This window comes from Castanea sativa, chromosome 2, assembly GCF_040712315.1.
Source record: "Castanea sativa cultivar Marrone di Chiusa Pesio chromosome 2, ASM4071231v1".
NCBI lineage: Eukaryota > Viridiplantae > Streptophyta > Magnoliopsida > Fagales > Fagaceae > Castanea > Castanea sativa.
This window is the reverse complement of record NC_134014.1, coordinates 49,284,699-49,296,665: the sequence shown is the minus strand read 5'-3', so window position 1 is coordinate 49,296,665 and position 11,967 is coordinate 49,284,699. Positions and strand designations below refer to the sequence as shown.

The 11,967-nt window shown below is 34.3% G+C and overlaps 1 protein-coding gene across 1 annotated transcript; it reads right to left on the bottom strand.

The window, feature by feature from the left end:
- Positions 1-2,684: 2,684 nt before the first annotated feature.
- LOC142623134 (bet1-like protein At4g14600) lies at positions 2,685-7,750 on the bottom strand. Its single transcript, XM_075796531.1, has 4 exons — positions 7,611-7,750; positions 7,394-7,517; positions 3,481-3,537; positions 2,685-3,193 (listed from the first exon to the last, which is right to left on the bottom strand). Exons 1-4 carry the CDS (start codon positions 7,631-7,633, stop codon positions 3,032-3,034), a joined length of 366 nt encoding a protein of 121 aa, XP_075652646.1. The 5' UTR covers positions 7,634-7,750; the 3' UTR covers positions 2,685-3,031.
- Positions 7,751-11,967: the final 4,217 nt, after the last annotated feature.

The following is an 11,967-nucleotide window of genomic DNA, read 5'->3' as shown; positions in this document are numbered from 1 at the left end:
AGATCTACCCAAATACAAGTAAAGTGCGTTTTGTCAAAGGATTAGTCAATTACATAAAATATGTCCTTAACAATATAGGGTTCGGTTAACAGAGAATGCTAGCAACTAATGCAGGTTTTGTCAAAAAATTTTAAAAAAATTGCACATATAAAAAAATATTTATATTAAGTTAAAAAGTTTTTAATAAGACCAATATACCCTTATCCCATTTCTCTCTCACTCAAAAAAAAATTCTATGTCACATTCAGCACTACATAGAGCACAATTCTTAAGGCCAACTCAGGCCAACTCAACACGTTTATGGCTTAAAGGCAAAATTTAAAGTAAAACCATTAATGAAGAATTATTAGTTTCTTCTAATATCTCAATAGTGGTATCCATTGAACACTTCTTTATAAAACTATCAATTTGATACCTTTTTTTTTTTTTACAGCTTTAGACACGAATGAATTTGTTTCTTTATACTAATACCACTATAATCATACCAAAATTATGAAATATTAACTATAAGAATGGCATGTTAAATGCATGTCATGCAAAATATAGTTGAATTGCTATAAAGATTTTTTTTATAAATATTTGTAGAGTATTTTAATAATAAAATAAAAGGTTTTAAAATTTTGTAAATTCTTAAATGGTTAACCTTGATCAAATTAATTGTTCACAAAAATAGGGGTTAGCTTAGGGCAAACTCAACACATTTTGGAGCTAGATGTAAATGAAAAAAATATATTATTAGTTAATATTTTGTAAGCGATACATAAATTAGAAAAAAGGATCCAACATTTTCATATAATTTAATATATTAATTGGACTATTTTCATTTATTTATAAAACGTATTTTAAAACTTTTAATTATAAAGTATCAAAACAATCAGTATCATAATAAATATCATATTTTAGATGGTCATTGTCTCTTTTGGCAATATTAGACTTCAGCTATTGAAAAATGAATTTCAGTAATGAATTTGTCTCGAAAAATATTAATTATAATTATAATTTTGGGAGATTGAAAAATTTTACACTCTTAAACTACCTCAAATATAGTAAAACGTATTAATAAAATGTTGAAGAATTGAAAAGAGTATAATATTTAAGAATAATAATTTTTATTAATTAAATTTGTGTGCCCTAATTAAATTTTTTTACATCGTAAGGTAGATAGACAAACATTCTATCCGCCAATAGAATATGTCTATATATATATATATATATAATCTAAGTAAGACCTTTCTTTTTTACTACAGTATTATTTTTGTGCAATACTATAATAATATACTAGTCGTTAACTCGTGTAATACACGGAAAAACTATTGACTCTGAAAAAAAAAATCCAACAATGAGTAAATAGAAATTTTACTAGTTATTATTTTTGAAAAAAAAAATGAAGAAATATTTAACTTCTATACTTTTCCATAGTTTAGAAATGCTGTCTAACACTGAACATTATTGAGTTGCAAATGCATAGTTACTAAAACCTACAAAGTAATTTACAATTCTTAAATTAATAAAGCAAAACTCTCAATAGTTATATATACACGCACACTCAAAACTAATATAAACTACAAATATATAAACAAAGACCATGATATGAGGAAGACACACCAAGTTTCAAATTTGAGTAACAATATAACTTTTTCATAGTAATAATAATATAGACAATTCAAAACATGGAACAATATCAAAATTATAATACCTAATTCCATTATCTTTTATGTTAAATCCAAATAGAGGTGTTTTATCTGCCATGTATAATATAAAATATAAAAAAATAGTAAAAATATCAACCCAATAACGAAACTCATGATTATCAATGTGTGTCTTTTTTTTTTCAACGTTAGTCTCTTTTTTTTTTTTTAAATCCTATCATAATTTTTGTTTTTATATAGATTATTAATGTTTGAGTTTGAATTTATATATATATATATATAAAGTCTCTGAAACTCTCACAATATTTCACATCAACACAACATTTAAATAAAATTACAATCAGATAAGTTACATTGCTCGCGTAGCCACTCACCTGGTCCTAAATATGAAGTTATGATCGCCGGAATTTCTAGAACAAAAACAAACACCTTGCACAGTTGGAAGTTACCAAGAAGGCAACAAGAACATGCTTTCCAAAAACAAGAAGAAGAAGGTAAGAACAGAATTTATGTTGTTCCAATATTAAGATCCCAATCCGGTGCTTGTATGACCAAAACGCAGATCACCAAGTTTTCTTTGACCAGATTAAGCAAACCTTGGCAGTTGGCACTGTCGATACGTGCATCATGCATGTCCTCCAGCTAAGGGAACCAGGATTTTTGCACAAAAATATTTTCATACTTTGTTCATACCAGTTGGTCTGATCTTTTATTCTTAACCCTCAGATGGTGTAAGCATATACCAACTAAATGAAGTGGAACAACCACCAGATTTCATAACCAAGTGACATCTCATGCCCTTTCAAGGATTTATATGAGTTAAGGATTCTCAAATGCTTGGGAATACAGATGAAATAAAAAAAACCATGAATAACACCATGCTTATTGAACTACAGAGAATGGTGTACTCAGTTCTGCAATTAAAGGTCCAAGCATTAGATCCTCTTCTGCATAAAACTGATTCCTACAAATGAAAGGATGTATTGCTCTAGTGATATCAAATTAACAATACCATGGCATCATAAAAATAAGATAAAATAAAAAGGTGAACAGAGATGAGCCTCCTTCATATACATTTCAATGAATTCCATCCATTTTAAGTTCATGTCTCAAAACGATAACCTTTTAGGCATTGGCTAACATATGTAAGATGTTTCAAAGCGTAAGACAAGCCTGTTGGAGAATTTTAGTAAAATGTAGATATTGCAAAATGGGGGATGAAAAGTCTTGAACCCTTCATAAAATAGAGCTTCATAACTTTAGCTGTAAAGGAGGTGCTACCATGCAACCTGTATCATAATACCTGGATATACATTGATGACTACAAAAGACCCTTTAAATTCACAAGTAGCAGCTCCTCTGTTTTAGTGTAAACTAGGTTCTCATCTTCTAGCTAGCTTGGACAATAGGTAGACTACACTGAAACAAACTAGTCCAAAAATAATCACTTGCAAGATATGATTTGAACTGTGCTGGGTGATGGTCCTATTCAACCTCCTCATGCCATTTTTCACCCCTTCCCCAGCTTGACCCATTGCCATTTGCTGTGTTAAAAACCAGAAGCAATTTGTCAGAATGCAATATATTCATCCCTTCACCAAAATGGCAAATACTTTTAAGTGGAAGACCATGGCTTCAGCTGGTTCATATGCATGCGTGTGGGCATGTGCAATTGTCTGTGTGTTTCCTTAATAGTCATTAAGTATTAGTGCAAAAGAGGAAAATCAGATAAGAAGCTTCAACAATGATCTCAATCAAGGCACCTGGACTAAATGTCCTTGTGACATTGGTTTAGGAAGTAAAGGTTCAACCGTTCAAGCTATAAGTTTACCAAGTCAGCGAGGATGTCATTCTGAATTCGGGTTTCTGCTTCAATTTCTTGAGCCACCTGCAAACCAATATATAAATAGGAGTTTACAAGACTGAGGGAGAACAAACTGAAACGTCAATTGATAGATTAAAGGAAATTTCCATATATAGTAGGACTATTTCTTTTCTTTATAAGAAAAAAGGAAAACTGCCATATATAATAGGACTTTTTTTTTTTTTCCTTTTTAAACACAATGTGAGCCTTATTCTCAGAGGCTCAGAGCAGATTGGCCCAGCTGGGTTGATGGAAGTCCCATGATCTCCCCTCTAATGGGAAGGTGACTTAATGAATCAGAAACAGAGCCATAGGCAAGTCAGCAAACCAAGTACAAGGCTTACATTAAACAACGTAGTTCCAATTTTGAAACAACCATTTAGTATGAAACCACTTGACCAGAAGCAACAAGAACAACTCAAATTCTTATGGACATGCAATTACAGAATTTATGGGTTTTATAAAACAATGCTAGTATCTCTATATAATGAAATGCAAGCACATCACAGAACTCCAAGAGGAGATGGGTATACTACATCACTTCTTTGGGAGCAACGTGAGCATTGATGAATGCCAGGTATAGTTCATTGTCCATGATCAAATTTCTCCATGACTTCATTTTCCATGGGAGGAGTTTATATAATTGGGGGGGGCGGGGGGGTGCTCCCCCCTTTTTGACATTGCACGTGTTAAGGCTAGGAGTTCTTCTTCATCTTCCTTGCATGATTCATCACTGTCAGAGCTCTATCAGTAAATTAGGACTACCATGAAGTTTGCTGCAAGTGCAACTAAATCATAATATTCAACTTTAAAGTCTCAGCCTTCTGTAGCGGATGACTCATGGCTTCAAATTATGACACGTCTGTCATTCCATAATCAGGGATGTACCCTGGGTTAAGAAGCAGTTACACTTCAAAACCCCAAGCATGTCCATCTTCGTGTCAAACATGTTGGGGACACTTCTGCAAGAAAGTCCTTATTGTGTTGGAAGAAATAAATAATTTTTTATTAAAAACAATCCTTGGATTTTAGATATGTTTTAAAAGTTTTTGACAGTTGTTATTTAGTTTGAAAACTTAAAATAAAAATAAAATATACCTAGAAGTACATACATACATACATACATACATATATATATATATATATATATATATATATATATATTAATTGTGGTATCTCCACAGTGTTGTTTCCTAATTTTTCAAGAACTGTCATGTCGTCATGTCTCATGTCATGTCAGCGTCCGTGTCTGTGCTTCATAGATCCCAAGCCATACATCAAAAAGCGAATAACCTCCCCTTCCTCTAATGCCTGCCTTTGTGCCTTTGTCAAGCCCCCTCCCTTAATTTCCTTCCCATTTTTTTGTCCAAAATGATTTTCCAAGGTAGCCCATTTTTTGCATTATCTTCTTAGCAATAATGCCATAGCTAAAAAAATCTGACCTCCCTTCTGTAGCACTAGGCTCCACCTTCAAAGCTTACGTTTAAGCTACCATGTTTAATATAATGAGGCCCTTGGCCCCAATCTTTGGTATCATGAAGATACCTCCTCCAGATTTCTAAATTGACAAGTGGAACACCATAGGTGACCGAGGAAGACCATCTACAGGCATTGCCTGGGGGCCTTTTCTTCACTATCAGATGTGATGCTAATAGTTGCCACATTAGATGAGCTATTCCTATTTTTAACTGTGGAATGTCCAAAAGGGCTTAGAGCTCAGTGTTATAATAAATTCATAAGGTATTTCAATTTTTCTTATGGAAGGTGACAGATACTATACTCTTTGGGCTTCTGGGGTACTTTATCAAGATTGTGTCAGGGTCGCCTCTTCTTTTGAAATAGAGTTGTTAACTGAGACTAGATCATAAAGTTAGGAATCTGCATAATAAGCTTTGACATTAGCTTCCAATTTGCAAAGAAAATTCTGTTTGTACTTATTTTTTCCTCACTAACATATTTGAAGCACTGATGGTGGGTCAATGGAACAACAAAGCTCCCATGTGTCCGAGGGTAACCAGGGGTAATCACCTTTATCTTCGATTTGATAAACCAAGAATTTTGTAGTCAAAAAACATTGTGATTGATACCTAGATAGCTAAAGAACTAAAACTACGGTTGGACTTCCTTTGGGGTGTAGTCTCAGTTCCTATTCTTTAGGTACTGAAATTGGTAAGCGTGATTACGATTGTGGTAAAATGTCTAAGGTTTCAAGAAAATATTAGAAGCACAAAGAATATACAAGCATTGGATAGAAATAACAATAAGACAAGTAAACAACCCATATAATAGAATTACAGAAAATTTATGTACAAGATGCAAAAACCGATAAAGATATTCTTTTTACTCCAAAAATAATTGTATGTTCAACTATGACCAATGATGTTCTGGGTCTACGGGTGTGTTTGAATTAGCTGTTGGAAAACTAGTGCAATGGTGAATCGGTTGATCATCTTTTTCTCCATTGTCCGGTTGCAATGGATATGTGGGCAATGGTGTTTGGATTGTTTGGAGTTAGCTGGGTGATGCCGCAATCTATAGTGGGGCTATTAGCATATTGGCAAGGCAGATTTGGTTGTCATCGAAATGGGTATATATGGATGATTGTTCCACATTGCTTATTGTGGTGTCTTTAGAGAGAGAGAAATAGCAGGTGCTTTGAAGATAAGGAGAGACCAATCTCAGACTTGAAGCTATTTTTCTTTAGAACCCTTATAGATTGGTTGACTGCTTTGCGGAACCAATCATTTTTATCTTTTCTTGATTTCTTAGATTCTTGTAATTTTTGTTCTTGATTGTTTAACCCTTGTACACTCCCTGTGTACTAGGGTGTTTCCTTTTTTGATATCAATAAACATCTTACTTATCAAAAAAAAAAAAAAAGCTGTTGGAAAACTATGTTTTGAGGTTAAAATGAATGGGAGAAACCGATTCAAGGCTGGCTGAAACTCAACATAGATGGCTCCTATAGTGGCAATACCAGCTTGGCAGGTTGTGGAGGGGTAGTTAGGGATGATGCAGGTAGATGGATTAGGGGTTTTAGTAGGCGGATTGGCATGACAAGCAGCTTTGCTGCTGAACTTTGGGGTTTAAGGGAGGGGCTTTTACTTTGCAGCAACCTAAACATTAATCTTAAAATTGAGCTTGATGCCAAGGCTATTGTGGATGCTTTAGGAAATCCTTCATATGTAAATAACATCATTTCTCCTTTATTGGATGATTGCAGGCTTTTGATTTCTTGCATACCGCAAATTTGTATTAAGCATTGCTTCCGTCAGGCGAATAGATGTGCGCATAGCCTTGCAAGGATGAGTTGATGTTTAGATGCTGATTTTTCTATTTTTGATAGTCCGCCTGTGGACTTAGTTGATGTTTTTGAGGATGACCTCAATGGGATGTATTTTAATAGGATTTGCAAAATAAATAAAAAACAATGAATGTTTGTAAAAAAAAAAAAATTAAAAAAACAAAAACAAAAACAAAACAAAGTAGTGGTTGCAAAATAAAGTTTTGGCTTTTAAAAACGATCTTTTAGAGCCTGTTTAGTAATGTTATTATAATAACATTATTTGTATCTTTTGAAAATACGTATAGGTAAAAAAAATGTGCAAAAATAAGTATAATATTATTTAAACATGGATAAACACTGAAAATTATTGTGTAAAATACACTACCAAACAAGCCTAACCAAACGGACCCTATGTAATGCAACATCAACACACAACCAAAGAAGTAGAATCAAGCTATGTAATCCTGATGCAGAATCAAGCCGCATCAGGATATTAATGACCTTGAATGGCACTTTATTTTGTGTAATTTATAAAAATTGTGATTAACCAAACTCAAAACCCATGACTCAAATAAAAAAAGAAACGAAACGTACGGATTTAAGTCGTCGAACTTGGGAATGAAGGCCGGAGATTTCCTCGTCGAGGTCCCCATGCACTGGATCAATCCTTAATTGGACTTCATCGGAATTCGCAGCTTGTCTCACACTAAGACCTTCCCTGCACAACCCACAACACATTAAAAGTAGAGTCAGATAGATCGCAAACGAGGAAAAGTACTAAAAACAGGGATTTTGGTTTGGTCGCTTTTACCTTGATCGATAAGGATTTGCCATTCGGAATTCGGAATTGGATTTGGAATTGAGAATTCAATTCCTAAATCCTAACCGTATAACGGAACGGAACCAGGTTTGGAAACTTGGGGATCCAGCCTAGCCAGGGCTTGTGTTTTGGCAATATGACGAAGATTTTATAATTATCGGTTTGGTGTTCTGGACTGGGCCGAACAAAAATCATCATGCATCTCACTGTTTGTGATGGGCTGAATTTGCTAAAGACAAATGATATATCCATAATATTTTTACAACAAATTCTAAGTGGTAGGATATTACTGGTTGTTATTGTTGGGACAAAAAAGTAATCTTAGTGTTAGGTTCAAATTTGAACCAATAACAACTAACCACCTATGATTTGTTGTAAAAATGTTGTAAAAATATTGTGGACGTAGCACCTCTCCTTGCTAAATGTGTGTTTAGCTAGCATGGGTTCTTTTTTTTAGCTACAAACGTGGGTTGGGGTCTACTACTAGTTGTCCATCATCCTCTTCGTTATAAGCGTCTGGGTTTGAATCCATTTAAACTTGGGTCGATGGGCATACGATGTGTAGGTATATCACCGAGTAGGAAAGTGATTAGCCCTATTGTTACCACCCATGTCATGACATTGTCCGTTTTGGCTACACAAGCGGCACAATCTTGTGAAAAAAGACTCTGAGGGGGGGACGAGGATCCAAATGAAATGAAGTTCATGTGGAGGTAAACTTTGGGAAACATAGGTGGGTTGTCCTCGGAAAGTTACACTTAACTTGTATTTAAGCTGAACAACCATAACTGGCGAGGATGTCGAGGACATCTATCTAACCTCGAAAGATCGAGGGTCAGAGTTAAAGGGAGCACGTTGCAATCCGAGGGGGGACAAAGGTAACTTGGTATTGAACAAGGAAGAGAAGAAAAAGGAAGGACAAAGTAGTTATCCCCTCCACATTAAATGCACTGCAACCACTTAGCTGGTCGCATTAATGGGGAAATGATTATGAATAATATTCCCACAGCTAATATCCTAGTGTAAAAACCTTCTAGCAAGATCTTGATGAAACAAGTATCAGGAAAGTCTAATCATGACCCTCCAAATGTAAGATTCAGATGCATCTTTGCTAAATTATATAAAGCCAATAAGCACCTAGATCAGAAATGGTCTAATTTTTGAGAGAAAAGAGAGAGAAATCATCCAATTGTAACTTCTTCCTCAAACCAAACCCAAGGACGAACACTTAGCCATTTTTAGGCTATTTCCAATTGAATATTAACCACTACACACATAGTTTTGATCTGACTTTCATCATTTGTCATATCATGAGTACTTAATGGTTGACCTTGCATCCCACCTCTATAAATTAATTGTGTGAGCGAATAGTAACACGATTAAAACCAACTAGATTTGTCTATTTCACTTTTTGTCCGTCACAAAGACTTTATGACAATTATGAATTTGATTACAAAATCTCACAATCTGATCCCAAGTATATATAATTATAATTTTATACATAAATAAATGTAGACATAAGACATAATATATGTAGGGATAAAGGGCCCATAAGTGTATAATGGGCCTTGTTCGCCTTGTCCGAGAACGTCTATTAGTCCGAGGACCAAGAGATAACAAAGAAGAGGTACAAATCAGAGCGTAACAAAGAAGAGGTACAAATCAGAGCGTCACGAATAGTCTTTTAATAGAGAGACTTGGAAAGGTAGTCCGAGGAGGAGTGCCTCCTCGACTAAACAAGGCAGAGATTAGAGGTCAGAGGTCAGAGGGATTGGTCTATCCTTAAAGGCAACATTTCGAAGGGTTCTATTGATAAGGATAAACATTAGGGAAGCAAAAGATAGAAGGAAGCTGAGAAATATCTAAAGGAAAGCTACTATCACCGCATTAAATGCTCTACAGCTAACCCTCTAGCTACATTAATGTGGAGTTGATACTTGAACAGTGATAAGCAGCCTTACAACTACTCCCAAAAACTTCAGAAAGGTGCTAATAGGATAAGGATCAAAGACAACAACTTAACCTACACATGAATGATGGAAATGAGGAAAATGGGGATATATAAGGGAGAGGAAGTCCCCTTTATGAGGGGTATCTGAAATTAGGGAAGAAAAACCATTGTAGTATTAAAAACTAGACTTGTAACCAAATTCAAGAGAGGCATATATATAAAATTCAATCTCCTCGGACTGTGCTGAGGAGGACAGTTCATTTCGTGCAAAATAGTTTCATTCTTGTTTCCTTTTCATCTGGGCTCACTACAATTACTATCTGATTCATTAAAGCTTGATTTTGTTTAACCCACTATTTACAAATTTATTGTATTGGACTTTTTGGGCCTGAATCATTTTCCCTTTAGGATTGGGAACCAAATCTAGTCCTTACAATATATTATTCATATTTAAGTATTAGTTTATGAACTCATGCAAATATTTGAGCTCAATTGGTTTAATATTCAAGTTTAAATCTGAGTTTGAACTTTTATTTTTTTGAATGATGGCTTCAACCTATGATATCCGCTCACTAATTGGTTATGTGTGAGTCAAAAAATCTTATTATGGAAATATGAGTATGATTGTCAAGAATTTATGCAAACAAAACATCTAAAAAGAGTGAGATCCTAGGCAAAGAATGGTAGTGCAAACACAAGCTATATTATTCACAACAGGTCCTCAAGCGTGCCGATGATGGACTTTTGAATAAATTAGTTTCACTCTTGCTCACTTTTTACACTCACCCTATTATTGAGAATTTTCGGATCCCTTGCTCTTAGGATTCTGCCTTTATTTATAGGAAATGAGGCCTCCTCCCTACCGTCCACCTATAGAGTAGGTGACGAGGAAGGAAGATACTTGTCTTGTCTTATTTTTCCCTTTCTTTTAAGGTGAACGTTGGTGGAAGCATTAGTGTAGGATATTGTTCTAATGGGTCATTTCATAATAAATGCGATTTGACTAGTAAGTAGAAAACATTTAATACGAAGGTGATGGTTACTAAGGCCTCATTTGAGAGAAAAGAATGTAAAGGAAATGAATGTAAAGGAAATGAATGAAAAGAAAAATTTTGGAATATTCCTTCTTTCACTTGTTTGAGAGTTTTAATGGAAGGAATGAAAAATCCATTCACTTGTTTGAAAATTTAAGTGGCAAGGAATGAAGTAGGTAGGAGGGAACACTCATTTCTCTCAATGCCCTTAAAACCTCAAATTTTCACTCCCCCCAAAATTAGGAGGAATATGAGGAAATAGAATTAGATTTAATGATTTTTTTACTAAAACTCCCAAAATACCCTTATATATTCAATCATTTATTTTAAAATTAGAGTCTAATAGTAATATTTTCATAAAATGATTCCATTCCATTCATTTTAAAATGTTAGTCCCAAACAAGATTACTTACATTCCATTCATTTTCATTCGTTTATTTTAAAATATCCTATCAAGGTTACTTAATTCCATTCTTTTCCCTTACTTAAATACATTCTATTCCATTTCCTTATAATCATTATATTTTATTCCCTTATGAACTCTCAAACGAAACCTAAGTCTGAAAGTTATCTCTCTTAGCTTTGGAGATGTACTCCTTTCAATCGAGCACCCTTCTAATCTTTTATAACCTTTAGTGAGAATCCTCGGCCAAATGCCGAGGATTAAACGGTATCATTGGCTTGAATTTCCCGGTCGGGCCCTTTATTGCCATGTTTCCCCCTTTTATTCTCGGATCTTTGGTATGTCTTATGAGGCTTATGAGCTGGGCTTGCTTTGTTACCACGCTTATTTTCCTTCCTTCTTGTCAATAAGCCCATGGACTTACTGTTGCATCAGGCCTAATAACTGAAACCCACAAATCTGAGTTTGAATTTGACTCATTCGTCCTTAAGTCGAGTCTAAACTAGTCACAATCACAAACAGCCCAGTTTTGTGCTCGACTCTTTAGAATATGATCAATAGTTCTTGAACTGCCTTAAAGAAAAAAAAAAAAAGTATAAAATATCAAAGACCTTTTGCAAAATACGCTGATTTGTTTCATTTGATTATTCGTAAAGAAAAATAAAAAGTAGGGCCGTCGAAGAAAAGATTGTGTGTGTCTCAATTATTCTTATATTTATAATTTGTCCAAATCAATCAATTCGACTGATTAAAAATTAAACGCATAAGGTGCGATGGAACTTGAAATTGCTATGCACAATCGAATTTTTAAGTGCAGTTGCTTGCATACATCGCACAAGAAAGACAAATATGACCTTTTCAATGTCCATAAATAATATGGTATGCATTGTGCAATTCATATTCATGAGCTGGATAATGAGATAAGGTTCTTCTTATTCTTCTTTCTTGGGACAACTCTCT